Source organism: Sparus aurata, chromosome 13 (assembly GCF_900880675.1).
Source record: "Sparus aurata chromosome 13, fSpaAur1.1, whole genome shotgun sequence".
Lineage (NCBI taxonomy): Eukaryota > Metazoa > Chordata > Actinopteri > Spariformes > Sparidae > Sparus > Sparus aurata.
The window spans coordinates 26,464,013-26,491,139 of record NC_044199.1 but is presented as its reverse complement, the minus strand read 5'-3'; the positions used below and the strand labels follow the sequence as shown (position 1 = coordinate 26,491,139).

Below are 27,127 nucleotides of genomic sequence, written 5' to 3'. Positions count from 1 at the left end.
TTTTCCCCTCCAAAAAGGTTTGCCTAACCTCAGAGTTTGTTTACATCCCCTGTGATCATCCATCTGCTTGTGTTTCTTGTTGCATTAGAGTTGATTTTTGGGATGTTCCCAAATTCCCACATCTAAGCAATTAACTTGGCAAGTGCAATGTTTTTTCAACCAACAGAACTGACGGCCATTGGTACACATTATAATAAACCGTAGTATTATCTACTTTTCTAAACTGTCTGTATGGAACAATCAATTTAACACTATTATAATTTATAATCCAGTATAGTGGCAAACCAATAATAAAACAGCAGATCAGCCAACGTAAGTCATCTTTGCCTAAATGTTTCTGTGTGAAACTACAGTCCACTCTGCAGAATGATCTGTTTTCAGCACTAGGTGTGTTTTGAAGGATATTTCATTTCGTTTTGTAGCCTCATTCACACTCTGGGTGATGTCATTCTTCCTCATTGGAAAGCGAAATTCTGTTAAAGACGAATCCGCAGGCTTGAATGTCAAAACTAAGACCAGTAAATGAGGGTGGACTTTTTGTCAAAAGGTATGTGCTCCAATTCGCTCTGACTGCTGCTTTTTGAAGCTCCAAAAGTTAAAATATACAGTACTACATAGGCAGTACCTAATGTCCTTCAGCAGCTAATGCAGATTTCAACTTCTGCCTCAGGTATAAAGAAGGTCAGATGCTTCTTTTGAACAGCCAAAGTAAAGAGACACACACACAAAAAACAACCTTAATGCTGATGTCATGGTGGCATCACCTGTTCCAGCATGTTCTGCAGTCTCTCTGCCTCAAGGTCAATCACAAACTTCTTCTCCTGTCTCCGGTCCAGATCCTCCAGCAGTCGTCTGTAATTGGCATCATTGAAGTTTTCGACGCAGATGGCACTGACCTGCCAGTTGTTCTGTCCTGCCTTCTCCATGATGGCCTGCAGGATGGCGTATCCTGATGCAGTCAGACACACATGACAAGACACGTCAATGTCAGGGGATAGAACATACAGGGTACAGCTTAATTCAACACAAAATGGTGGACCGTTTTACTGAAAAAGTACAAAACCAATCCATTTTCTTTCCAGGCTTTTTCTACGACAACATTCTTTTCCTGAAATGTATTGAATACTTAAGAACAGCCAATACCCTCTATAGGTTTATTAAGTTATTGGCTTATATTGGAAAACAAACAAACAAGAGTGGTCAGAACATTAGAACAAGTTAGTTTGTCAGATATCTCACAAATACAGGGGGACAGATGTAATTACAAAAAAGGAATAAAAAGTAGTTTTTGCATGGATTCCTCTCCAGTTACAGGTGAATATTCATATTTACAAATGTGTATTTCTTTAAGGTTTCCTGGGAGTTTTCATTCACTGTTTATCACCAAAACATACATGGTGTGTCCTCTTAATGCCTAAAGGAATAACTACTCTGACTTTTTTCTCAGAATTCTGACTTTTTTCTCAGAATTCTGACTTTAAAGTCAGAACTAAAAAAAAAATTACATGTGGCCCTAATCCTCTTCCGTAAACATCAAATTTAATACATTTCAATTTGTTGGATCAGAATTTTTATGAAGATCTGCATCACATTCACTCATAGATAGAAGCCACTAAAATACAACATGTTTTTTTCATCAAGATCCATGCAATATTCCCAGAGAAATTACCAGAAATGTGGGAAAAAACCATCACTAGAGGTTAATGGGTCTATTCTGGGGCTGAGACCCATCCTCCATTCTTCTGAAGAATCACTGAACTTGTGTTAATAAAAAGTGCTGCATGTATCCCATAAGTGTCAGTGTGTTTATTTGGATTCAGATCTGGATCCAGATTGAACTTTTCTGAACATTTACTATTGTCACCGGACCACTAAGTGCTCCCAGAATGTTTTTTAGCTGTCAGGGTTGCAGCCTCTGAATATGTTTACTGCTGAAACTGACTCATATACTTCCTGGCTGAACTGCGGCACAGTGGGCCATCTGAAGAAACAAACCACATTGCTCATAATTGGCGGTTTGAGTGGCAAACTGGCTTTAGTTAACACAACATCTTCGGGCAAAGCAACCTCTTTCCTTATCTAGAAGGAACCTAACAGAAACAAACTTCTCAGAAGCTTTTATCCTTTTCCAGCCTGATCCTGGCTTTTGGTCCAATGGGGGGAAACAGGCTCGGATGTAGCGCTGCACTCTGGTTGATGCGGGGGGGGGGGGGGGGGGGACCCTCGCTGTCAGGATTGTGTATAAAGAAGATGAGTGTCAGAGAGAAAACTAGGGAGCTGTGAGGGCGGCTGTTCTCCAGCAGGAACAGATGTCCCCCTTAAACGGCCCCTCCTGGTGGCCATCACAATCTGGCAACCCGTCTCCCTTTGCTCCCAATTAGTGGATTAACCTGTGCTCTGGCAACCCAGCTCCCTCTCAACCTCCTCTATCCCCTCCCCGGCCTCTGCTGTTCCCCATTAGAGGGATGTTGGTGCCAGGAGGGAATGGTTGAGGCAACTCACAAATGGATGCGTGCTCACACATGCATGTATCACCTCATGCTGTTCTCAGTTGATCCTAAAGCAAGACCCGGTTCATGACATTTAGCACAAAGAACTAGAGCTGTTGAGAAGCCAAATGGGGATGCAATCATTGTTCATTTTGTCAGTAGAGGACAAATGGGTTACATATTACAAAAGCTCGAAAGAACAAAGAAATTCAAAATCTGCTTTGCTGAAGTACTGAACTGTACAAGATGTGGTACCAGAGTGGAACTCTTGGGATGGACACTTTCGCAGAAAATTAGAGATATGAGAGCAAACAGATATACTAATGATTGACATCAAAGGTCCCACTGGACATTACAGTTCAGAGTCGGCAACAGGATAAATTCTCAAAGACTATTACCTGCTTATATTTTACATAGGTTTTTGTGTTGTTACGCCTAATAACACCACATCTGTGGTTTGACATGCACACAAAATAAAAAAAAGACAAATTCGGTTGAAGGTGGAAGTAAACAAGCTGCCATTAGCATGTCATTCCACTTGTAAACGTGAAGTGACACTGTAATGAAAGGATTTCACTTTTTAACTAAATTTAACAAGAAATAGGACTAGGCAACTCATCCACAATCCAAAATGGCTAAATAGTTTGATTGCCAGTCACTCCCAAAACAACATATATCACTGCTTCTAAAAAATAGCATGAGAAAACGCCATACTGGACCAACATTATACGCTGTTTGGTTAGGTTTAGGCAAGAAAACTACTAAGTAATGTTGAGGAAAGCATTGTGGTTTGGGCTAAAATAACTACATTACTTCTGTAATTTCAGTTACAAACGATACCATACTTGCAATATGTAAATAACTTATTTTAAGAGAACTCTTCGTTGACTTCTGGTTTTACACTGGATTGGAACAGCGGTCTCCTGTGTCTCTTTTTTTCAGCAATATTTTGTCCAGTTTTAAAAAACGGTTTCATGATCTTTCACCTGCAAATAACAGAAACAATGCAGACTGTTTTGTGCTGTTATCAGCTGTTAATAATCTTCAACTACAGAAAAGACAGTGGCAATATCAAACTGCCATTGTTATGTGTAATTAATTCTACCTGAATTCATGTTTGCACTCTTTGCTGAATGATCGCTTGCTAGCTGGGAACTCTCAGATTAGCTTGCTATTGGTAATGCCAACACAGCTCGTCCTCGCAGTCACACAGCCTTTGTCTCATGGTGGTTCCTTGGCATCTTAAGCAATATGCTAACGTTGGCATAGCAACATGCTGTAATGATGATGTTCATCAGGTTTAATGTATACCATGATTATCATCTCAGCTTAGTATGTTTGCATGCACACATTTGCTATTTTTTTTATAAAAACAAAGTACAGCTGAGCAGTGAGAACCTTTACTGAGATTCATCCTGTGGGGACCAAAGCCATCTGTACTAAATTTAATGTCAATCCATCCAATAGGCATTTATCAGTCATCTACTTTTTACCCATTTCATCCATTTTGTGTGTTATTTTCATCTTTAAACAAGCTGTGGTGTCCATCTGTGTGTTGCACTTTAGGTGTGAAGTTGTTAAGCAGCAGAACTGTCTGTCAATTGATCAGTCTGAGTCCGTGTTCACACAGTAAATCTGTTTTTTCTCCGCAGAGGAAAACCCAAAACAGAAAAATGACTGAGGCTGCTTTCAAGACATTCAAAGTCTCCAGTTCCCCTGCTGTGAACATGTTTTATTTTCCTAACTTAACATTTACTTTGTGGCATTTGTGTCAATCTGCCCAGGGATTGCAGACGGATGGTGCCTGGTAGCTAAATCTGATTCAAGCGTCTCCTGTTATTGCTTGAAATGAAGGTTTTTGTGCATGCTCCCTGACAAATAAACATAATACAAAGGACAGAGTCTGTGTAGGCCACAGACTAACAGGCTAAAAATGACTCCCTTTGGTAGCTGCAGCTACTTTGCTGCTATTGACTGTATTGACTGAAGCTGTTTCTGCTACAAATGAGCAGCTGTTTGGCTCACTGTTAGTGGGCTGTAGTGTGAAACCATAGTTTATGTCCTTAAACGGGTGTCTACACTAGTATCTTTTTTGGTTTAATGTAGGGTCAATGTTTATGCGGGCATAGGTGTCTTGCAGTTTGATAGTTTGATGTATATCCTTCATTGTAAATAAAATTAAGTGGTGAACTTGTCCTAATTGTCCTTTATCCTTTATGAATTATCTACAGTATGATGGCAGAGGAGCATCTTAATGTGAAGAGTCTCTGTGGTGCTTTTCAATTTCATTAGTTTTGTATCTTGTATTCTACGATTGACCATGCTAAGCTCTGTCCGATGTATCTGTTGCTGTGAGTGTCAAACTCCCATGGCAAATATGCAGTAAACAGTAATATTGGTGGAAGTTTTAAAGCTATATGTGTCTAAGATTTCGAAAAGAAGGTAAATAAAAAAAAGAGGTGTCTCATTTCTGGCTGAAAACTGAGGATATTGTTGGCTGAAATTAACACTAACAGATTTTATCAGCAATAGTTAGCTAGCTAGCATAAGCTAGTACCTACACTATAACTCCTGAGTTGCTTCAAAACATCTTTAGCTGACATTTTTTTATGTTAAAATCAATGAGCTGAGACTAGAAATACGACTGACTTCGTGACAAAAGACCTGCGGATGATGCCACTATGAGCAAGAGTTCATAAAAATGTAAAAACTAATGAACTGGATCAGAACAGAAACAGATCAGTCACATTTTCTTGTGACAGCTCTTCTGGAATCCGTTTGTTTGATGATATTTTCTGAATGGTAAGAATTAACATTTAATGTACTGTAAAACTCTAAAACTCTAAAGGAGCTCTCAAATTCGGAATCAGCAATTTTGAACGTGGACCCAAGCCCGATTTTTTTATTATTATTTTTTTTAACGTCAGAGCACAATTTGTGGCAGGACGCGCACGCGGCGTTACTCTGGCAAACCTGTGAATAAAGTGTCTGCAGTGTGGAAATAACGTCAATTAGAAAGCGAAAGCAGTCCAACGGCGACATGTAACATCTGCTATATGGCCGTTTCGCGGAGCTGCATTTTACTACTCATTTGATACAGCATATACAAAACAAAAACTCAAAGAATACAACGTGTTCAGTCGAGAGTACAGGCAAGGAGACCAAAACAGCAAACAGTCGCGGATACTTTCAGTTATGAGAAATATCCTCAGCGACATGTCCACAAATAATACAGAGAGGGTCATCAAATTAATCGCTCTGGAAAACCAGCTCATCTCTGTGGTAGAGGATCAGGGTTTTCTTCGTCACCTGGAGTTTTTGAATCCCTGGTATGCCCTACCATCTCTGCATTACATGCCGGTATATGCGCACTAGTTTTGTGGGTCTCATACAGCAGAGCATGTAAAGCAGGCAATCCAGGAGATGCTGAACGCGTTAATAGACAAGCAACGTGTCCACGTCATTTTATGTGACAACGTAAAGTACATGAAATAAGCAAAGGATTATATGGAGGTACCAAGCGTGAGCTGCGTCTCACACACACTTCAGCTGGCTGTACACGAGGGTCTGCTGTCACAGTGCAGCATCACACACTCACCTGCTAACACAAGGAAGGTGGAGGCCAATGTTGTAATAGCATATGCAGAATAAGAGAGAGCTATATTAAAGTATATACTTTGTTTCAACAAAATAATAAAAACCTATTAAGGAACAGCTTAGATGCAGGTACTTTTTTTCTTAATGCAGCTGTATTATCTAGGAAAATATTAGTTAAGGCTAAGTATCGGATCGGGACTCGGTATCGGCAGATACTAAATATTAAAGGACTCGGATCGGGATCGGGGTAAAAAAAACCTGATCGGGACATCCCTAAATAATACAGATCACCAGAAGTACAGAGCCCACCGAAGCTGGCCTGCTTCAACCTGCTGTGCGTCTTTATCCTTTCACCTAATGTATTCGACAAAGGGGAACCTAACTGCATTGAACGTAATCAATGCAGAGAAACAAACTGAATAAAGGCTGAAAGTAAAGCAAACCTCCATTCATAATACAACATGTTAGGCCTTCTTTCTGATCCAAAGAAAGAAAGAAAGAAAGAAAAAAAGTAATTCTTCTCTCAAAAATAAATAAATGAATAAAAACCAAAAATTGACGACAACTACAAAAAATATTTTTTACACATCAATCGCAGTGGAGGCTCCAGCAGGCAAAAAAAAAAAATCTAATTACTAAAATGTGAAAATGTAGCAAAAAGTAATAAAAGTGTTCATCAAAAGACTAAAACTAATATCAATAGGAGTCAAGATGCACACTGTTACTTCTACCTCACCGGATACAAATCAGCAGCTGGAGTGAGCTGTTTGTACGCCATGCAACAATATGGTATCCCATCACGTCCTATTGTGCCGCATGGTGCACACAGCGCGTGGACAGGAAAGCACAGTGGCGGCAGTCGAGCCAAGTAAAGCGTGCAAAGGGCCAGCTGATTACCAGCTGATAAATGTGTAGCCCTGGGGCTGTATGTGGAGCAGCAGCCAGCCGCAATCAGCATCAGCGTCAAAGACACAGCCACGGGCAAGTGTGCAGACTGACGCCGGAGCATGTTGTGCTGATTGGAGCAGAGCTGGACACTAGATGGAAGCAGCTGCAGCATGTGGAGATGAGAGCAAGCGCACATCTGGGTTTATATGTGTGATTTCTGCCTCTTCCCTCCCCGTTGTCCTGACTATACCCGGTATGATGCAAACTGTCAGTGTCTGCCTGCTTGGCCTCCTTCCTTCCTCCCTCCTCAAGTGAGTCAGTCCTTCTCCTTTCACGTCTTTCTCTCCGAAGAGTACATTGAGATGTTTATGCTTTTAAAGGGAGCCATTCATCATGGTCTGTACACACTGCTGCTACCAGTCCATCTGCTGGAGAAAGAGCCTCTCATTTCCTCCTTTGCTCCTCTTTTTTTCTCCCCCATTTCCTCTTTGGCTCTTGTTTTCACCTTATCTCATCGCTCCTGTACTCAGTTTTTCTTTATTTCTTCTTCTCCTCTTCTTAAATCCACTGTTTTCTCCTCTTTCCTCTCTTCTGTTTTATATTTTTCTTTCTGTAATTTCCTTTCCTTTCCTTTAATTTCCTTTCCACCTGCTTCCCCCTCTCACATTTCCTTACCCCAATTGCAGCTCCCTTCCTCTTTTCTCATCTTTTGAATCATCTTGTCTTCTTTCCTTGCCCTGTTTCCTCTTTCCAGGTTTCTTCTAACCTTCTTCTCCCCTTCTCTGTTCTCGTACTCTCCTCTCCTTTCCTTCCCTCTCTACTTGTTTCCCTTCCTCCCATTTCATCTCCTCTCATTACATCTCCTTTCCTTTGTCTTGTCTCCTCTTCTCTTTTATCCTCTGCTATTCCTCTTTCCAACTTGTTTCCTCTCCTCACCTTTCCTCAGCTCTTCCTTCCTCTCCCTTACACCAGTTTTCTCTCATTTTATCTCCCCCTCTTTAGTTTTCTCAACCTCTCCTTTTATATCCCTTCTTGTTTCCTGTCCCCTCATTCTCTCTCTTCTCCTTTCCTCACTTCTTGTTTCCTCTCTTCTCCTTTCATTACATCTTGATTACTTCTATTCTCCTATCTTCAACTCTTTTTCCCTCTACTCCCATGTTCTCATTTCCTCTCCTCGGCTCTTTCCTATAATTTCCCCTGCCTGTGTTTCCTCCACTCCTCGGCCATCCTTGTTTTCTTTCCTTACATTTTGTCTTGTTCACAGTTTCTTGTCCTCTCCTCATATGTATCCTCAAATTCATCTTCCCTCCTCTTTTCTTCCCTGCCTTGAATCCTCTCTTCCTCTTCCCTTCGCCCCTTCTTTCATTTCCTCTCCTTTCCTCTTGTTACTACTTTTCTTGTCCTCTCGTCTTATATATCCAATTGTTTACTATCCTCTTGATTCCTCTCCTTTCCTTTAACCCCTCCTTCAGTCTCCTGTTCTCTTAAATGCTCTCCTCTCTTTTCCCCATACCTTGTCTTTCCTCACCTCTTTTTCCTATTCCCTTGTTTTTCTCTCCTTTTCCTCTGCCTTTCTTTGATTTCCTTATTCTCTCTTCCTCTTTACATTACTTCCTTCCTCTTTCTTGTCACCAGCTTCTCTTTCCTCATTTCCTGTGTTCCTCTCTTCTCCTTCCCTCTTCTTTCATCTTGTTCCATTACTGCTTTTCTATCTTCACCCCTTTCTCTCTCAACTGGCCCGTTTGCATTTCCTCTCCTCTCCCCTTTTTTCGTCTCCTCTGCTCTCATCTTTCTCTGGACTCCTCTTCCCTTGAATCCTCTCTTCTTCTCTGTATTCCTTTCCTCTCCTCTAACTCCCTCCTGCCTTGTTTCTTCTTCTCTAATCTCATCCTATTCATAGTTTCCTCTCCTCTATAATTCAATTTAATCTTATTTATTCGCATTCTCCTACCTTTGGCTCTTTTGCCATCTCCTTTGTTCCTTGCCCCCACCTCTCTTATTTCCTGCCTTCTACTGTCTCATCTGCTCTCTACAACATTTCCTGGAATCTGTTTTTATTTCATTCTTTTTGTTTTACCTTTTGTTGTCGTGCATATGTACTTACGGGAATTCTAGGGAGGCTAATAGGAACAGCACTCACTGTAGTCACACACACACAAAAACACACACACACACACACACACAGTGCCACAGTATCCAGCGCCTTGTATCTCTGGTGCTTTGATGCAGGGAATCAGACTGGCGCTCATTGACTGAGCTCATCCATGCGTGGGCTGATTCTACATTATAGTCAATACTGGATGAATGCCCAGGCCTGTGTGTGAAAAAAATCCTCAGGCCAAAGTGCTGCAGCCTGCACGCCCAAAAGCCTTCTGAAAAGCACTCGCATGCACACACACAACACGTACTTATACAGCCACGCAGTGCTGACGTGCACTCACACATTCATCCCCTCCAACAAAGACAGCAGACCTCGTGACATATTTGAGGTTTTGAAATATGCAAGCGTGCCTCTTCAGAGGAACTGGCTGAGCACACTCTTACTCACGCGGCGACTTCATGGACAGAGTGCGCAGTACAAAAACCTCCACAGGAGGAACAAATAATAATACTAATCGGAAGGACAGTGCCTGAGCTCGTACAGTACTAGCCATTCTCCATTTAGTTTTTTGCAGATAGAACACCTAATAATTTTAGGGTTGCGAAAAATGCTGCTGCAGAAATTTGCTTTCCTGCTATGGCAGACAGGAAAACAGATCATGCCAAGCGATCAACTTCAGCTGGTGAGCATAATAAATGAGAAAAGGATCTAAAGGGAGGAAGTATGAAAAACTGATAAGAAGAAAGACAAACTATGAAAAAGAAGGACAAATGAAACAACTGAAAGATCCCAATCACTTGCATAAATGTTTTGTTATGTTGCGATTATCTGTTTGTTTAGGTGAATTTTCTAATTCTCACTCGTCACAACCCTGCGCTTATACTCTGGTTTATGCACAAATAGCACTTGGTTAGGATTAGGAAAGTCGTAAGGTTCAGCTGTCCCCAGGTCTCCTTGAAAAATGCACAGCTTTGTTGCCACAAAAACAGCTGAAAGTGTCTGCAGCTCAATCAGGAATTACACTGCAATTGCATTATCTGTCAAAATAATAGCAATATCACTTTTCGACTGCATCATGCAGCCCTATACAGTAGTCCTCCAGGGGTGTGAATCGAACTGTGGTCAGCCGTTTGGCAACTTTGTTGGCTTGTAATGACATCATGGCAATGCCCTCGACCTCCTAATATGAAAGGTGGCTAGCATACATATAATGTGGACATTTTCATGCCACATTTGGTACATATGTCAACTTTCAATCTGTGGTTTGCAGAAGTATTAACTGGTAACATTATATCCTGGTGACTGGGCTGGGTGAAAATACTGCTTTGAAAAACTATGTTGATAGAAAAACCACAAATTCATGACAGAATAAGCGCTCTCTTTTTTCATGTAGCATTGACTGATACAACTGCAGGTCATCAGCACATTTCATTCAACCATAGCTGGCAACAGTCCCCATGGTGAGCCATCATGTTTCTCGTATCTGCTGCGTTGTTCCAGTATATCATATCGCTGACGGATAGTGTTTCCCACTGTTAGGATGACAGGAACCTCCGACGAACAGCAGAGCTCAAACAATAGTGATCAGTCAGTTGAAATAAGGTGCTGCTGGCTGATTTCAGCACCATGGACAGAGCCATCAGAAGAGCTGTCACTTTAAAAGAAATCAAGCTCCAGCAAATTCAGCAATTACTTCATTCTTTTAATCAAACTGAACGTAACCCACGGATTCTGTTTGAGATGTCTGCTGCGGTGACACCAGTGTTAACTTCGCTTTACCGACTTCACTCTCAAGTTTCAAGAAGTATATTAAGAGCTACTGTCAATGACAAGTGTGACAACAGTGATGTAGACACAAAGAATCACCGAACTGAACTACCCACAGACGAATGCTAATATACTTTTGTAAAGAATTCACTACAGATTGCTGAATAACCATAAATTGTAATCTGTGACATGTTCTAAATGACTTACTTTGCATTACGTTTTGCAATACTTAAAAATCGTCTTGTAAGCCCACATTTCACTCTGAAATAGGGATGCAAACTTTAAGCAATTTCTTTAATTTGAAAACAATTTTAACCACTGACATGCAGAATCCGTGCTTGATCCCTATTAACACAAGGCCACATTAGGAGTTAAAAGAACAGATAAGAATAGATAAGTAAATAACTCAACATTGCTTGAATGATAAATTAAATGGCCCTACAAAATCCAACCATATTGAGGCTGCTGCTAAATGGCTAAATTTTAATAATATCAGTTTATATATTTCTTTATAACAAATTACTTGTATTTTTCTATTTGATGTTGATGTTGACAAGCCAGCAGCCAGCTCTCTGACAAACCGGATAACTAATCGCGGTGGCTAATTACGAATTAGTTACTGAGCCTAACTGCAGGTTAATTATCATTACATATCTGCAATAGACCGAATCACAGTGTTTGTTTACAGTAATTTCCATGTAGAAAACCCCTGCTTCCCTATGTCATTAACAATATTTCCACTATGGTTGGCTAAGAGGACTAATTTAATTTACCTGTTGGGCCACAGATTATGGAGCCCCAGACATAACATGGTAAAAAAAAAAAAAAGAATTGTGGCCATGATATCGCTATAATGCGCGTACGAAATACTAATTTGTGGCCACGAAGAAGGTATAATGTGGGCACGAAATACTAATTAATAATACTAATATCATTCCTGGACAGCAAGGTTAGAAAATCGAGCGCACCTTCTCTAGAAACGGCAATGTGATGTCCTTAAAGCGAAACTCTCGCCAGAAAGCAACCGAGGCTTTATTTGGGATTGAATATGAGTCAAACCTTCGTGTGAAAGCATAATTAGAGGCACGCTTGAGGAGCGGTTCACCATTACTCTCCTGCCTGTCAGGTCGCACTCGGGGATCGACACTTTTTGTCTGGCATGACGGCAACCCGCAGGAGCGCAGCAGCTAACGTGAGTAGTTCAAAAACCTTCTTTTTCATAAACTCTATGTACACAAACAATGTTCTCAATGCTCGTGTTCACAGTAGAGACCCTGATGATGCTACGAGCAAAGTTTCATGTTGTGTCGAGCCTTCTTAGTGTTCTAAAAATAGCGATTTTGATGCTAGCATGTCTTGCCCCATGCACTCCCGTTCAAAATTAACGTGCCCAAAACCGAAACTACGGTAAATATTAAAAGTGCCTCTTTCGTCGTAATTATGCTTTCACACGAAGGTTTGACTCATATTCAATCCCAAATAAAGCCTTGGTTGCTTTTTGGCGAGAGTTTCGCTTTAAGATGAGTGTTTTTTGTTATTCTGTTATATATCTTATCATTTAGGCAGTTATTTAATTAGGCCTATGATTGATACTTTGTGGGTAGCCTATCTGCTGACGTCTCACCCAACTTACAAACTTTTTATCCTCATGTTACTACACGTTGTTTTGTTGTGCTAATGTGTGGGCGTAAACTCATTTGTGTGTGCAGCAGTTCCTGCAGACACGAACGAGTTTACGAGCTTATTACAGAATAAGAAAAGACACTCACCTTAAGGACATCACGGGAGCTATTGCAGTTTCTAGAGAAGGTGCGCTCGATTTGCTTAGCCAGCTGTCCAGGAACGATATTAATATTGTTAATTAGTATTTTGTGCGCACATTTTACCATAAATTAGTATTTTGTGGCCACAATTTAGTATTGTATGGCCATGAATTACTATTTCGTGTGCACGTTATAGCTATATAGTGGCCACAATTATTTTTTATTTTTTTGACCATTTCATGTCTGAGGCTCCGTAACAGACTGCTTAGATTTACCCAACCAGCAATTAGCATAAGGTGTCGTTGTTGTGTAGCAGTCAAAGGACGCTACCAAAGCCATATAGCATATAGCAGATAGGTCCAACCATCATGTTTTACTATACTACATCTTTACAAAATACTGTTAGGGCTAAAAATTGCAAGAGAAATATTGAAGTTTGCCCATTTTTTCTCCACAATGCAAATTAACGGCGGAAGTCTCTGTTGTTGTTAGCGCGACTTCTGAGCATTTAGCTAAACACCGAGTACATTAGCATGACAAAAGGAACTTACTACAAGGTGCTTCTTGAAATTAGACGTGGAGTGTTTTTATGCGGAAAGCAGCTTGTTCAATGAAAGGCAAGAGCTCTCACTGCACTTTAACGGTGCGACATGTTTGGCCATGTCTGTAGGTAAAATGTTCTTCATACCTCCGTGACTGAAACACAAACCTGAAGGGAGTAAACAGGCCGTGCGACACAGAGAGCAGAAGCCACGCCCCTTTTCTGATTTCCCCCATGGGATCTTCTTCCAGTAAAACTTTGTATGATAGTGAATGAAGAGAATCATTGTTTTGATCCCGTTTGCATTGTGACAAGAATCACACGTATATTGTGTGTGTCAATTTAAAAGATAATAATTTTGACATAAAACTAATGAAATATAAGACTGGGAAAATATGTAATTAGAAAGACATCACACTCAACAGCCCTTTAGTGCCGTCGTCTTGTTGAACAGTCACCAAAACCTGTAACGTGTAGATTGTCGGTCTGTTCCTGTATATTAGCTGGCCGCAGAACTGACAAACCCTCCTTTTCACATTACTGCACTGGGACATCACAACTCAGATGAGTAGACGAGCAGTTCTCAATGGTTTGAATGCGCGCCATCTTTGCAACTGGTATCTAGTTCTTCTGTACAAATCTGTAGTCCTGATGTCTTATTAGTACACTAAATTGTTCTTTTGCTGTTGCAAATGTAGACATTAAACAATCATCACACTGTCCATCTAATAAGTAGAAGCATCATTTTGGATTTGACGTTGACCATTTCTCTACAGCCTTACCTTCATGGATAGAGGCGAGGTTGTTTGCTGACTTAGTAAAGTGTGACTCTCTCACAGTAAAGGGCTGTGCACATAAATGAAACATTTATAGAGATATAAATGAGATATTTACTCAAAACACCAGGCGAAAATATAAACAGTCAGTGTAGGGTAGCAGCAGGTCACAGAGTTGAAAATTACTTTCACACTTTATTGTTGTTATCCTTTTCTAAATCCCAGCTCTCACAGAAGCCTCTTTCTTATTATGTTCATATTCTATTGAGCACTGGTTCAAATAAGCTTTATTGTTGCATTATTGCATTGACTGCATTTTACACAAGACATTTTAGACATACGCACTTTAAATCTCTTTGAAATATTTAAAGTAGAGCTTGTTTCTCTGATGACAGCGGACACGTTTTGCAGCTAATGCTGCACACTGACTTTTCTCTCCACATGGACAAACCCAGGATATATAGATTTTTTCAAAAAACATCCTTGTATTTCTCACACAACAAGTGAGATTCAAAACTTAACAAGTGAGGTTCTGTCTCAACCTCTGTTTGATGACAAAGTGAACATAGCCGGGCCTCCCTGGGTATCTGTTCTGCCTGCAGCTGTACGAAAAAGGACGAAAACAACCAACATCTCCTAAAAGAGAAGTGAATCCTCTCTCCTCTCAGACAGACTCAAGGCTGCAATGGGAAGCCCATAAACATCTGATCACCAATACGAAAAAGGAAGTGTCAAGAACAGTATTCACAAAAGTTCTCCAGTTATGCCTGATGAATCTGATATCGAGAGTCAGACTGCAAGATTGTCAACATCTGCAAGCCATAACATAGCTTGAATTCAACTGTGTTATTAACCAAACACCATATACAGTATATACTGCAGCTGCCACTTTACTTTCCGGTTTGTGAAAGCAGCTGTAAGGAACTTTCATTTGTTGTTAATTCTGGCAGCCCATGTGGACAAAAGTGTTGTGAGCACAATCTCCACACCAGGCCGACGGTCAGCTGTCGGGCGTTGTCAGGGCGTCAGTGAGTGTCCGTGGCACCCTTGTTGGAGGCTTTTTTGGCTGACTGAGCATGTCGAATCGGCGACTGCTATTTGGAAATGCTGAATGGCTGTTCAGCAGGGGAAAAGAGAAAGGAAAGCCCTTTGAGCCTATCGCTGTAATATCCATGATTTCACCCACCGAGCCATGGATATTTGCAGATTTGATCAGAAATATTCTCAATCAGAAGCAGATATATTACCAAGAGTGGTGTCAAAAAATGCTGCTTACTCACAACAAAGGGTTTTTTTTAGCAGAGAGGTATTTCCTTTCACACAGGCGCTGTCGTCTTTACGGTGTTTTCAAGTGCAGCTTTTCCGACGTGAGGCGACACAACAGTCAGCCTTTACCGACACATCTGTTTCTCTTTTTCTTCTTCCTCTTATTTTGGGTATTTTATCCCTTTTATTATTTGACAGGGCAGTCGGAGATCATGACAGGAGAGGAGATGGGGGACGACACGCAGCAAATGTCAGTTCTCTTGCTTTTATTCTTGCTATTTTTTTGCTTTTTTAGACACTGGAGTCTTGACATATCCGACCATGACATCTAAACTCCTCTCACAGGCTAATTCCGATCTTGAGGATTGAAATTGAGGCTTTAAGTAACCTAAAAGCCAGGTTGCGTGTCCTCAGCCCGTCTTACATCGAGGACCTTCTGTTGTGTTTTTGGAGAACACCTGATCAGATACAGGCAGGTTTTTGTTGAGTGGAGAGGAGGCTTTTTACCCAGTCGAGCGTGTACGACCTGAGATAAGAGAAGAGGAGTACGGGGAGATGAGTTGTTCTGAGGGGGAGGCCGTCCTGAAACAGTCCTCTCTCTGTAGCCCCCTTACATCCAATCTGCTCGTTCGCTGCAGCCCCCACAGCAGCATGATGACAGAATGACTACCTTCTGGAAAATGTATGAAAGCGAGATGTGGAGATCCAAGCAGTAGCCCATATCCATTCTGTCTTGTAATGGAAATGTGACACGGGGGGTGAGTACAAACCTATTGACTCTGTGTGTGTGTGTGTGTGCGTGTGTGGGTGGGGGCGGTGGTGGTGGAGGGGTGGGGGCAAAGATTGGGTGGGTGACAGAAAATATGAAAGGGGAAAAAGAGAAAGTAACACCCACACGGCTGAGAGGTGGGGAATGGAGCCAAGAGACAGATAGAGAGGAGGTCCAACACGATCCACCACACTTCTCACAGCAGCTGCACTGCAATATCGATCACTTAGTGGCCCCGAGACGTGTTGTGGACACAAAAAAACAGCCATTATTTTAGAGGCACGTCCACTCACACAGCTGGGTTTGTCATCGGGGCAAAGAAACAACATAAAACCTGCAAGCTGACAGCATTTGCAAGAAAATAACGGCATGCTGAATGTAACGTGTGAGAGCTGCTGACATTTTGTGTCAGAGAGATAAACCATACGCATCATCCAACAGGTCCTCACACCTCAGCAACAACATTTATTAGTGCAATATAAGTTTAAGGTGAAACACACGACATTCACTGCCACAATTTCAATGAAATAGAGCACCGGTATCTCAGACAGAGGCAAATGCCCACAACGTTTGCTTAATAAAAGTGAGAGAAAAGGAAACCGCTGTTTGTCACCAGATGGCTGCCACTTTGTGTTTTGCTTAAAAACAGAGCTCATTAAACTCTGCAGATCTTTAACAGGGTTCAGCAGTAATTCGGTGTGACGATGTGTGGAATCCAGCGGAATGTTTTTGTGTCATTTTCGTGACAGACATTATTAAGATAACAAAGATCGTTTCAGAGGAAAGATAAGCAAACATAACGCGTTAAAACAACCTCAAATGACCTTCAGCCGGCTGAAACTGCACTCTGTACTGCACTTCACAGACTAACACTCCTCTGTCCGAGTAAAAGTCACTTTTCATTGAGAGTTCATTCATCTGATCCCTCGCAGTTAATCTGTGTTGACAAATGGGTCCACAGCAGTAAATCACATTTTTGACATAATTTAGACAACGTCAAAGGTGGTGGGGATGTGTTCATGTTCCCAGTTTTACAAGCAGCATCTCTATTCGTTTAAAATCTGTGGAAAAACAGCCGAGGTGTGATTGAAATTCTCATGGCACAGATTCCGTGTGGGCCTGAATAATATAAATCAATATTCTGTTACTCCTTAGCCTATTTCTTACTAAAACTGTTTTCATATTTTAATGTACCTTACCAGCCCACCATGTTGAAAATGCGTCTGTACTGTATGGTGCGGTAAATGCAAGATTCCACAGCACAAGTGCAGTCGATGTAGTTGGGCATTTTACACCTCCCTGTGTCACGTTTTCATGTGCCATGATTTGTTGCAGAATGCGAAAATTCTCATCTACATGAACCTAATTCACATGTGAAAATGTGCATTTTTCTTATGTGGAAATTGTCAATTTATATGGAAAAGGCACACATTTGAAGTAAACACATGCTGGCACTGCTTCCATGAAGAACACATTTCTAACTTTCAGCTTCCAAGAGGAAAGGCAGAAGCAGTCGATCCTCATCACTAACCTCGGTCGGTGTCGTAGAGGAAGACGAACTTGTTCCAGTCGTAGTGGTCGAGGAGGGACAGCAGAGCCCCCCTGATGGACGGCCGGAGCTGCAGGGTGAACTGGCTCTCGCCCTCGGTGGGGAAGCTGGGCGTGATGAGGGAGATGTGCAGGGCGCTGCAGAAAGATGTCAACGTGTGGACGGAGCGCTTGTCGTACAGGCCGAAGATGGCGAAGACACCGCGGGAGTACTGCGAGCAAACTGGGGAAGAAAGAAAAAATGACATTAACTTCCGTGGGTTGCGAAGCATTTTTAAAAACATACAGTGAAAGCAGCCGGATGACGCCAAAAAGGGACCTCGAAGAAGGTTGAGAAAGTCACTTTGCTCCATCAGGACACCTTTTGTTTCCTCAAAGCCATTTCTATTGTCAGTGTGATCCACATTTCTCCTGTGCTTTCCATCCCAAACAGTTCCTGCCAACACACTGCGCTCAAGTCTTTCTTTGTCCTGGGTGAGTGTGTGGCTTGAGACTCTGCTTGGCTCAAGATCTGGCATCACAGGTCCAACATTTTAATTAGATCAATTAATCTAAATCAAGGCTGCCCAAAGCAGGGCCCCTGGGCCAAAGTTGGCCACAAAATTTGAACTGGCTCGCCAAAACAAGGTAAATAATTACATGAATTAATTATACAAACCACTTTGTAAAATGCTCTTTAAATATGTAGGATTTTTATTATTTTTCATAATCTGACCACGACAGGTGACTGACACTTTCCTTCAATAAAGGGGACTTGGGCTCTTAGGACCACTTTTCTTATTGACAATACAAAACACACAAGACAATAGATGTTTGCTTTTTGTATGTGGCCCACCGTTAAAGTGAAACTCTCGCCAAAAAGCAACCAAGGCTTTATTTGCGATTGAATATGAGTCAAACCTTCGTGTAAAAGCATATTTACGACGAAAGAGGCACTTACGTAAGATTTACCGTAGTTTCATTTTTGGGCAAGCTAATATTCAGTGGGGTGCAGGGGCACTTTTACGCTAGCATCAAAATGTTCGCTATTTTTAAAACACTAAGAAGGCTCGACATGTAACATGAAACTTTGATCGTAGTATCACCAGGGTCTCTACACATGAACACGAGCATTGAGAACATTGTTTGTGAACACAGAGTTTACTAACAGGCAGGCTTGAGGAGCGGTCCACCATTACTCTCCTGCCTGTTAGGTCGCACTCGGGGATCAACAAAAAAGTGCACCTGCACCCCATTAAAAATGAGCTTGCCCAAAAACAAAACTATGGTAAATCTTAAAAGTGCCTCTTTTGTCGTAAATATGCTTTTACATGAAGGTTTGACTCATATTCAATCACAATTAATGCCTCGGTTGCTTTTTGGCGAGAGTTTCACTTTAAGTTTCAGTTTTGGCTCCCTGAGGGGAAAGTGTTCGGGAAGCCATCACAATTGGAATTCAGAGCCTCACTAGTCTATTTTTGGCCACTTGGGGGCAGCAGAACAAGTTGGGCTTGTCATTACAGGCGACCTCTTTAACATCACACACAGAGTCATCTCATCTGCTGTTTAAATCAAGTGCAGCTTTAAAGATGCTGCATTTTTAAAATACTTTGATTACCTCCGCTAAGGAGGTTATGTTGCCACCTTTTGTCAGCAGGCCTACACAATAACAGGGACTGTTGGGCCTTGGCGGAGATAATGTAACATTGGAGCTGTTTTTATTGGTCTCTCTACTATTCTCAAATCAAGCATCCACAGACTTACACAACAAGGACACTGTGAGTGTGTGAATCAGTTTGCTTGGATTTTATTACGCACATTCCTCCCATGATAATTCCATTGTGTACAGTTGGAGCGAAACAACAACACACACAATGGGTGCTCATCCCCGGAGAAACACATTGTTTGATACAATCTCCGCACAATGCCCGGAAACCAAAGCCTTCACACGTGATGCAATGATTTACTTAAAGATAAACAGAAGAGGAGCCAGGTAGCTAACGTGAGCAGAGATAGCCATCATAATCACCCCAAAACAGATGCTGAGAACAAAAAAAAACAAAAAAACTGAAGCTTTTTTAATGACAAGTGATGACTGGGAGACGCGGTGCAAAAATCAACCCAGCAATGAATGCCTGGCACCACAACTGGAGACAAAATAACAAACCATTATCCCGCTGATTACCACTTTAAATCCTTTCAAGAGAACCGCTGAATGCAGTAAACAGAGATCAAAACCAAACGCATCCGTTTCCTCTGATGCTTTCACCTCAAAGGCTGTTCTCTTCCCTCATTTAGAACAGCAACAACAGTACCAACATCTCCGAGCGGCGCGTTGAATCGCTCCGCTCGCTGGTGTGTAGATATATTCTGGAGGACGTATTCCCCATTAACTAAACACAACGCATTCAAGCTGCGCTGCTTCATCACATCAAAAACAGCACAGACTGAACCTGCATCTCTTGTCTCATTGGTCAGACTTTGAATTAAACGGAAACTTTGCATTTTCATAAAGCCGCGCGGCGCAAACAGTGCTTGCTGCTTAAGGAGATCTCCTCATTATAGAAAGGTTTTGGCTGTCTACAAGAGCCGCACTTTAATTGCCCATTTTTTCACACACAACAAGAGAAAGGGAAGATTATGAGCATCCTCTGCCAGTTTCCGGGTACGAGGAGAATCAGAGCGGGAGGCAAAGTGAAGGAAGAGCTCAAGATGTTCCTCTTGTTAAGGGAAAATGGGGGGTGGGGAAGCAAGCAAGGGGGCTGCTTTACTGACAAACCCGTTGTTTCCATGCAGAGTGCAGTACTTTACTGTAGGGACACAGAGAGATGGAGAGAGAGAGAGAGAGCAGGAGCGTCTTTACTGATCTGCCTGCAGCCTCCTCCCTCAGCGAGACAAACAAGAACACAGCAAGAGAGACCGAGTGAGGAAAGCCACACTTCTTCTGTTGTACTCACAATTAACGTACATGGAGGTGCCGGGAACTATCAGGAAAAACAGCAGTCGGGGCTGTTGAGGGGTTTGTTGTAATATCACAGTTCAAGTTTGCATTTACATGCGTCAGGACTCATTTAAAGCCGGTCTCTGTGTTGGCTGGGGAGATGTTACCACAAATATGAATGCACATGACTACAAAAGGACCTGTGAGTTATCTGTCTAATGTGAAATGACAAACTCAGATCTGAAACTGAGCAGTCATCCTTCTCTGCAGGGGAAAATTCCAGCCCAGTCGCCAGAGTAAAGTGTTTTTCCTTCAACATTTCTACAATGTACTGTGTGTGATACCACATTCATGTTACATGTATGTAAGCTGACTTCCATGTCAGGGGGTGGCGGTAGGTGAGAAGGCCGCCATGCCATTGACCACTGTTCAGGACTGCGTTTCAACAGTTGTACGTGTGAAACCGCTAGCTGTTTTTAAGCAGACCTCAGGACAATTTCCAGCACTGTGGCAGCAGAACCAGGTACAAAACATGATCCTTTCCTCAACCTTACCAAGAGTTTATGTTGCCTAAACCTAACCAGAACATAACACAACATGGTGACACACACACAATTGAAAATTGGACCAACAGAAATGCAACATTGCAAAAACTGCTCTGCAGCAGGCGAAACAGCTCAGAAAATGCAAAACGCATGACCTAGAACTGCTGGATGTGTAAATATGTTTGCAATGCCAGTTAAAGTGATCATAGGTAAGCAGTTTGTTTCCACTGCCCACAAGGGGCCAAAGAAATCAGATATTGTAACTTTTAGATGCAGATAGTAAAACTGAATGACTTGACTGGCTAAAAGCAGAATATCTGTCTTTGTAGGCAGGGAAACAGCTGCATCCAGACTGGGTATTGTACAGATAGGGGGTGCTGTCACTCACATAAAACATAAATATAAAACACACATTTCTCTGTGTGTGAGCACAGGTCATCTACTGAGATGATTTGTATGTTGGAGCAGAAAAAAAATGCTATTTGTTGTTATTTGGATGTATGGACACACCTGCTCCCTAAAGACCACACTCAAATTTACGTTAAGGGCTTGCGTGTCTGAGTGTGTACGTGTGTGTATGTGTGTGTGTGCATGTGTTTGTGTGTGTGTGTGTGTTTGTATGTGTATTGAGGGATGAAGGCTCACAGGATTCGAGGTAGAGAGAGCGTCCAGTCAACCAAGAAAGGAGTCCAGAGGTTGGAACATCCACACAGCCCACTGATGTGCTCTCAAGGGATTGGATGACACACAGACACACACACACACACGCGCACGCACGCACGCACGCACGCACGCACACACACACACACACACACACACACTTTTCTGAAGCCTTATATATCAGCCCACAAACTCTCTTGTCTCTTGACGCCTTGATACAGAAATGCCAGTTTGAATAACAACACATCAGTATGCATGTATGGAAACACGCCGGTCTGAGATCAAACCCTGGCTCACACTTTGTCTCCCCCTGCTGTGTTTGTCTCTAATTACTGCTTGTTTCAGATCACCAGGGGTTTAACTCATCTGCTTATCTTGAACTCAAATTGACAATAAATAAAAAACACTAACAAAACCACCACCCCAACTAATAAGTGATGCTTTTCAAACACTGCTTTCATACAATATAATGAGATGTCACATCATGTTATATGTTGACTGAAGTTGTGTTACACCGCTGCCCCTCACACAGAGACGGTCAGATGGATAGGAACAATAAACCAAAAGCAACAGAATGGAGTCATGTAACACTGACAGGAATTAGTCACATATTAACATTCATATCACAAACATACTGAAGGGCAAACTGCATCTACAAGCAAATGGGGGTTTTGCTAAATCAATTGCAACTACATAATTCATAATGAGATTATCATTTAGTTTTATTCATCATTTTTTGCTGTTCTCAGTGTAGCAGGAATTCCTTTACAATCCTGTCTGAAATAGGTGCAGACTTTTATTTTGAAGGGTACACACTGACTTCCTTCTTCGTCATGTTTTTTGGAAGTGATGTGTGTAGAATTCAAAACACTGAAAAGAAGACATACATTGAATAAATTTTTTTTTAAGAAGTTTCTTTTTTTTTTTTTTGACTCTGGACCAAAATACACTCACATGCACAAACACACATCCATTAAGAGAGGTGTCTGAGCAAGAGGTCTGCCCAGTACCAGGCGCCCCAAGCGGCTAGAGCTTCAGTGTCCTGCTCAAGGGCACCATGGCAGTGCCCAGGAGGTGAACTGGCACCTCTCCAGCCAACAGTTCACGTCCTTGGTCTACACTCCATACTGACTGACCCAGCGGGTCATGAACAAGCCCTGAGCCTCGAGTCCAAATGGACTGAGCTATTGCAGCCCCCTGAAAGGGAACGCTTTGTGTTTGATTTAACAGGAAGTAGGGTAACTTTATTCTACAAATCATGTATATGCACACTTCCTGTGTACAATTTGGCACACAAGAAGCAGGGCTTATTATATTTCCAGTATTTCCATTTCCACCCAGATAGAGGTGGAAAAAGACTTAAATGTTTTATATAAACAAAGGTAGCAAAACCACAGGAGTTAAGAACAGAAAAAAATGTTCTTAAATAATATTAAAGAATATAATTAAAGTATACTTCAAAAAGTCAAAGTACTCATTATGCAGAAAGGCCCATCTCACCCATCATATAGTGTATTACTGTATTATACTTATTGATACATTAACGTGTTCTTCATTTGAATGTTGGAAACCTGGTCTGCATGGATACATCTCATCCACTTTCAGTGGAATTCCAGCCCCTCCCCTGTGGTCGGAGGTATACATACCCCAAGATCAGAATCATCCAAGCGAAAAACTAATTTATTCCCAGGGCAATAACTCAACTAAACAGGGCGTGTGATCTGTTTGGAGTCCTGGGAAATACATGGACCAGGGGATGTGAAATAAACGGTTACTACTCATTTTTATGATAATTGTTGACACGCACTTTAAATGTCTGCCTGGACTGTGACGACACTGATGACGGCTGCTGCAGATGATCTTGGCTGTTGTTGTTTTTGTCAGTCGGATGTGTTTAAATGTGTCTGAACGATTCTTTTCTGCACTGCACTACACATTGCCTCAGAGTCTACCATACACACTACCATACACTGCTGTGTAGCTTGTGAATTCATCCCCCAGGAATCAATAGCATCATATCTTAAATTTTAGTAATGCATCAGGATTTATTTGTTGATTGTAGTGTGTATTATAAAGTTGAATCTGCAAAGTAACTGTAAACTAAAGCTATCAATAACTGCAGTTGAGTGAGAGAAAACAGAAAACTAGTGGAGTAGCAGAAAATGGAATGGAGAGTGTGATTAAAAAACATCAGCGTAAGGTTTATGAATCCCGCAGCAGCTGTCTGATTGGCCTCGTTACAGACGGGCCCCACTGATGCTGGAATATCCCATAAAGTTTCTCACTGTGAGTTCAGTCCAGCTCTGAGTGTGACAAAGGATTCCTTCAAGGTCACATTTAAACACATTCAGGAGCTGCCAATGAGACCATCCTGCCCGGAGCAGCCCTGGCACAGTGGACAGCACAGTTCGGAGATTCAGTGGAAGCCAAATGGCAGATGATGAGTGTGATCCATTTCATTAAAATAGATTGCCTAAGCAATGAAGAAGGAATCCATCAGCACCATAAACAGCTAACAGCTTGGCCCATTATGGGATCTTTGCCTGGGACACATTTCTGTCAGTTTGTGTAGTTTTACTATCACAAGAATACTTATATATACTGTATACTGTAGTCAGAAGCTTAGACTTCCCGGACCTTCACAATGATCGGGAGTGACTTTATAAGACTATATATGCATTTCTGCATTAAAAGGTCTAAAAACGACTTGACTTTGGTTATATATTCCATTGAGGTGTGTGTTAACATGATCCTAAATGTTTAAACCCAGAGTAATCTGTGTTTCATTTGTTCCCCTATTACTTGAGGGAAAACGTCAAGACATAGATCCGAGTTAGGAAGGAGGTCGAAGTACATAACGTGAGAAAAACTTTAATAACCTCACCTGTGAACATTTCTGTTATGTCACGTCAAATAGCATCTGCATTGAAGACAACAACTCCCATGATTCAGTGCTACATGCTCTCAGTCACAGCGTGTCAAATACAGCAGCTTGGTCGGTGGCCTTGGACTTAAACTGTGACGCTCCACTTGCTCCTCTCGCATTAGTTTTGCACTTGAAGGGCTCTACAGTCAAGTTTGGAGAAATGTGATATGCAAGAACCGGTTAGACTTTCAAAATAAAGCTTGCTGACAAACAATTTACTCATTGAAATATTATGAATTTTATTCGTCGTCTGTGAGGAACCTGGGGGTAATCCTCAATGACAGACCCAACATCACTGCTGTGGCCCGATCCTGCAGATTTGCCCTATACAACTTTCGCAGGATCTGCTCTTTCCTTACAAAGGACACAACCCAACTCCTGGGCAAGCAAGCGCTGGTCATCTCCCACCTGGACTACTGCAACTCGCTCTTGGCTTGACATCCAACCTCTGCGACTAAACTGCTGCAGTGTATCCAGAACGCTTCCCAAATTCTCCCATGTAACCCCCTCCCCCTCCTCCATGACCACCACTGGTTTCCTGTTGCGGCCTGTATCCGATAAAAAGACAATGGTGCTGGCCTTCAAGGCGGAACTGAATCCATCTACCTCCAAACACTGGTCAGTCCACATGACCCAGCACAAGCACTTCGCTCTACTACATCAGCTGGCCGGCTGGTACCGCCATCGCTGAGAGCAAACAAAGGTCACTCAGTGAAGTCGCAACTCAACGTATTTGCACTTGAATGTTCTTTCCCTTAGAACTAAATGTACTTATTGTAAGTTGCTTAGGGCAAAAGCGTCTGCGCCCTAAATGTAAATGTAATAACTACATGAGGCCGCATCGCTTACGTAACGTAACGTAAAAACAAATCAATCTTCACATTAGGTCCCATGTTGGACCCGAACTCCAGACTCAGCAGCAGAAGCTACATACTGTGCCTTCAAACCGTACTGGAAGTTCAATTCAAAGCTCTGAGCGCGCCTCTTATAAATAAATGAAATAAGCTGACTGGAAATTTCTTTGAAAAACTGGAAAAATGTGCATAATTAAACGTGTGCAACTGAGTGGAAGTAATAAGAAAAACTGTTTTAAATATCTAACTCACTGTATAACTCATCTAACTTTTCAATTATACTGTACTGCTGCCTGTTAGTGATGGTCCTAACTTCTGGGAAACCAGAGCTTCGATGCTGGATGCAGTTTACAAGACTATTTCTGTGCAGATTCATTTGATTTATAGAGGAAGTACAATGCCGCACTCTGACATGATTTCTCAGTCGTTTGAACTGTAGCTCAAGTTCTCAAAACTCAGATCTGGCAGGTGATTGAAATGTTTTGCCAGTTGAGTTTGAACAGGTGAGTAGTGAACGAAACCAAGCGGTGATTAGGGTTGGACATTTTGAAAGCCAGTGTTTTCCAGGTGAACAAGGTGAGCTTTATGATGTGATCCAATTCTTCTGTTTGAGCAAAAAGAATTGGATTAAGCTCAGAGTTTGGCAGTCATGAGTTTTGTACTGCCTCGAGGTTTGAGCTTTCAGAATCGTGTTCATGGTTCCAGTTTTGTGGGAATAAAATTGAGAGGAACTGTGATGTGGAATTTGGCAATTTTAGTGTGAATTTTAGTTATGGAGACATAAAACCAATGGCGTCACTTTGTGTCAAAAATTGGTGTCTTAAATTCTTTAATACTGCCGGGCAATGTTACTGGGAGCTCAAAAGGGCATAGCTTAGGCTACTGTAGAGTCGACAATATGAAAATACTCACCATTAAATGTGAAAATCGTCCACATGCATCACAGAAACAACTTCGACAGCATGTCAATAGAACAATGGCAATTACACATATACTGTAGGAAGCACCAGTGAATCTCAGTCAGCCGTATATCTAGTTAGCATTTCTTGATGCCAGCTATATTTCAGAGCATTTTTAACAAATGCTTTTTAAAAGTAAGAAGGACAAAACTGAGTGTGTTTCATTTGTTCCCCTATAATTTGAGGGAAAACATCAAGATACGTAAGACCTCACTGGTGAACATTTCTATTATGTCAAGTCAGACAGATTTTCACTTGCAGTGGTGGTTGTTTAACAATGAGGACAACAACTCCCATGATTCAATGCTACTTCCAAACTCATCAAATACAGAAGTTTATTCAGTGGCCAACGCTGGTGGGGACATGTCCCCGGCGTCCCAAGTGTAAATGACAGCTATGCATGAAATAAGTTAACTGGGAATATTTTGTAAATATTGGAACGATTTGCATAATCAACATGTGCAACTGGGTGGATCTAATGAGAAAAACTGCTTTAAATATTAAACCTCACTGTATAACTTGTTTGACTTTTTAGTTGTATTCCTCAGCTGCCTGTTAGTGATGGTCCTATCGTCTAGGACGAACCATATTTCTGCACCTAAAAAAAATCAATTCCAGAAAAATGTCAATGTGACTTTCACTCAGTCTGAGACGTGACACTTTCCACATGTGTTTTTAGGACAAAGATCCACAGAAAATCCAGATAAGGATCGCTCAGGAGCAAAGAGACAGCAGAGGCCAATAGCGGCAATCCATCA

The 27,127-nt window shown here is 41.7% G+C and overlaps 1 protein-coding gene across 3 annotated transcripts in view; it reads right to left on the bottom strand.

Annotated features, from left to right (window-relative positions):
* Nucleotides 1-27,127, bottom strand: part of gria4b (glutamate receptor, ionotropic, AMPA 4b) — a 146,774-nt gene that overhangs the window by 56,564 nt on the left and 63,083 nt on the right. For all 3 annotated transcript variants that reach the window (XM_030436965.1, XM_030436966.1, XM_030436967.1), the window contains exons 3-4: nt 17,489-17,728; nt 765-949 (exon numbers count right to left, since the gene is read on the bottom strand). In XM_030436965.1, the coding sequence (XP_030292825.1) occupies nt 765-949; nt 17,489-17,728 (425 nt within the window). The remainder of the gene's footprint in view (nt 1-764; nt 950-17,488; nt 17,729-27,127) is intronic.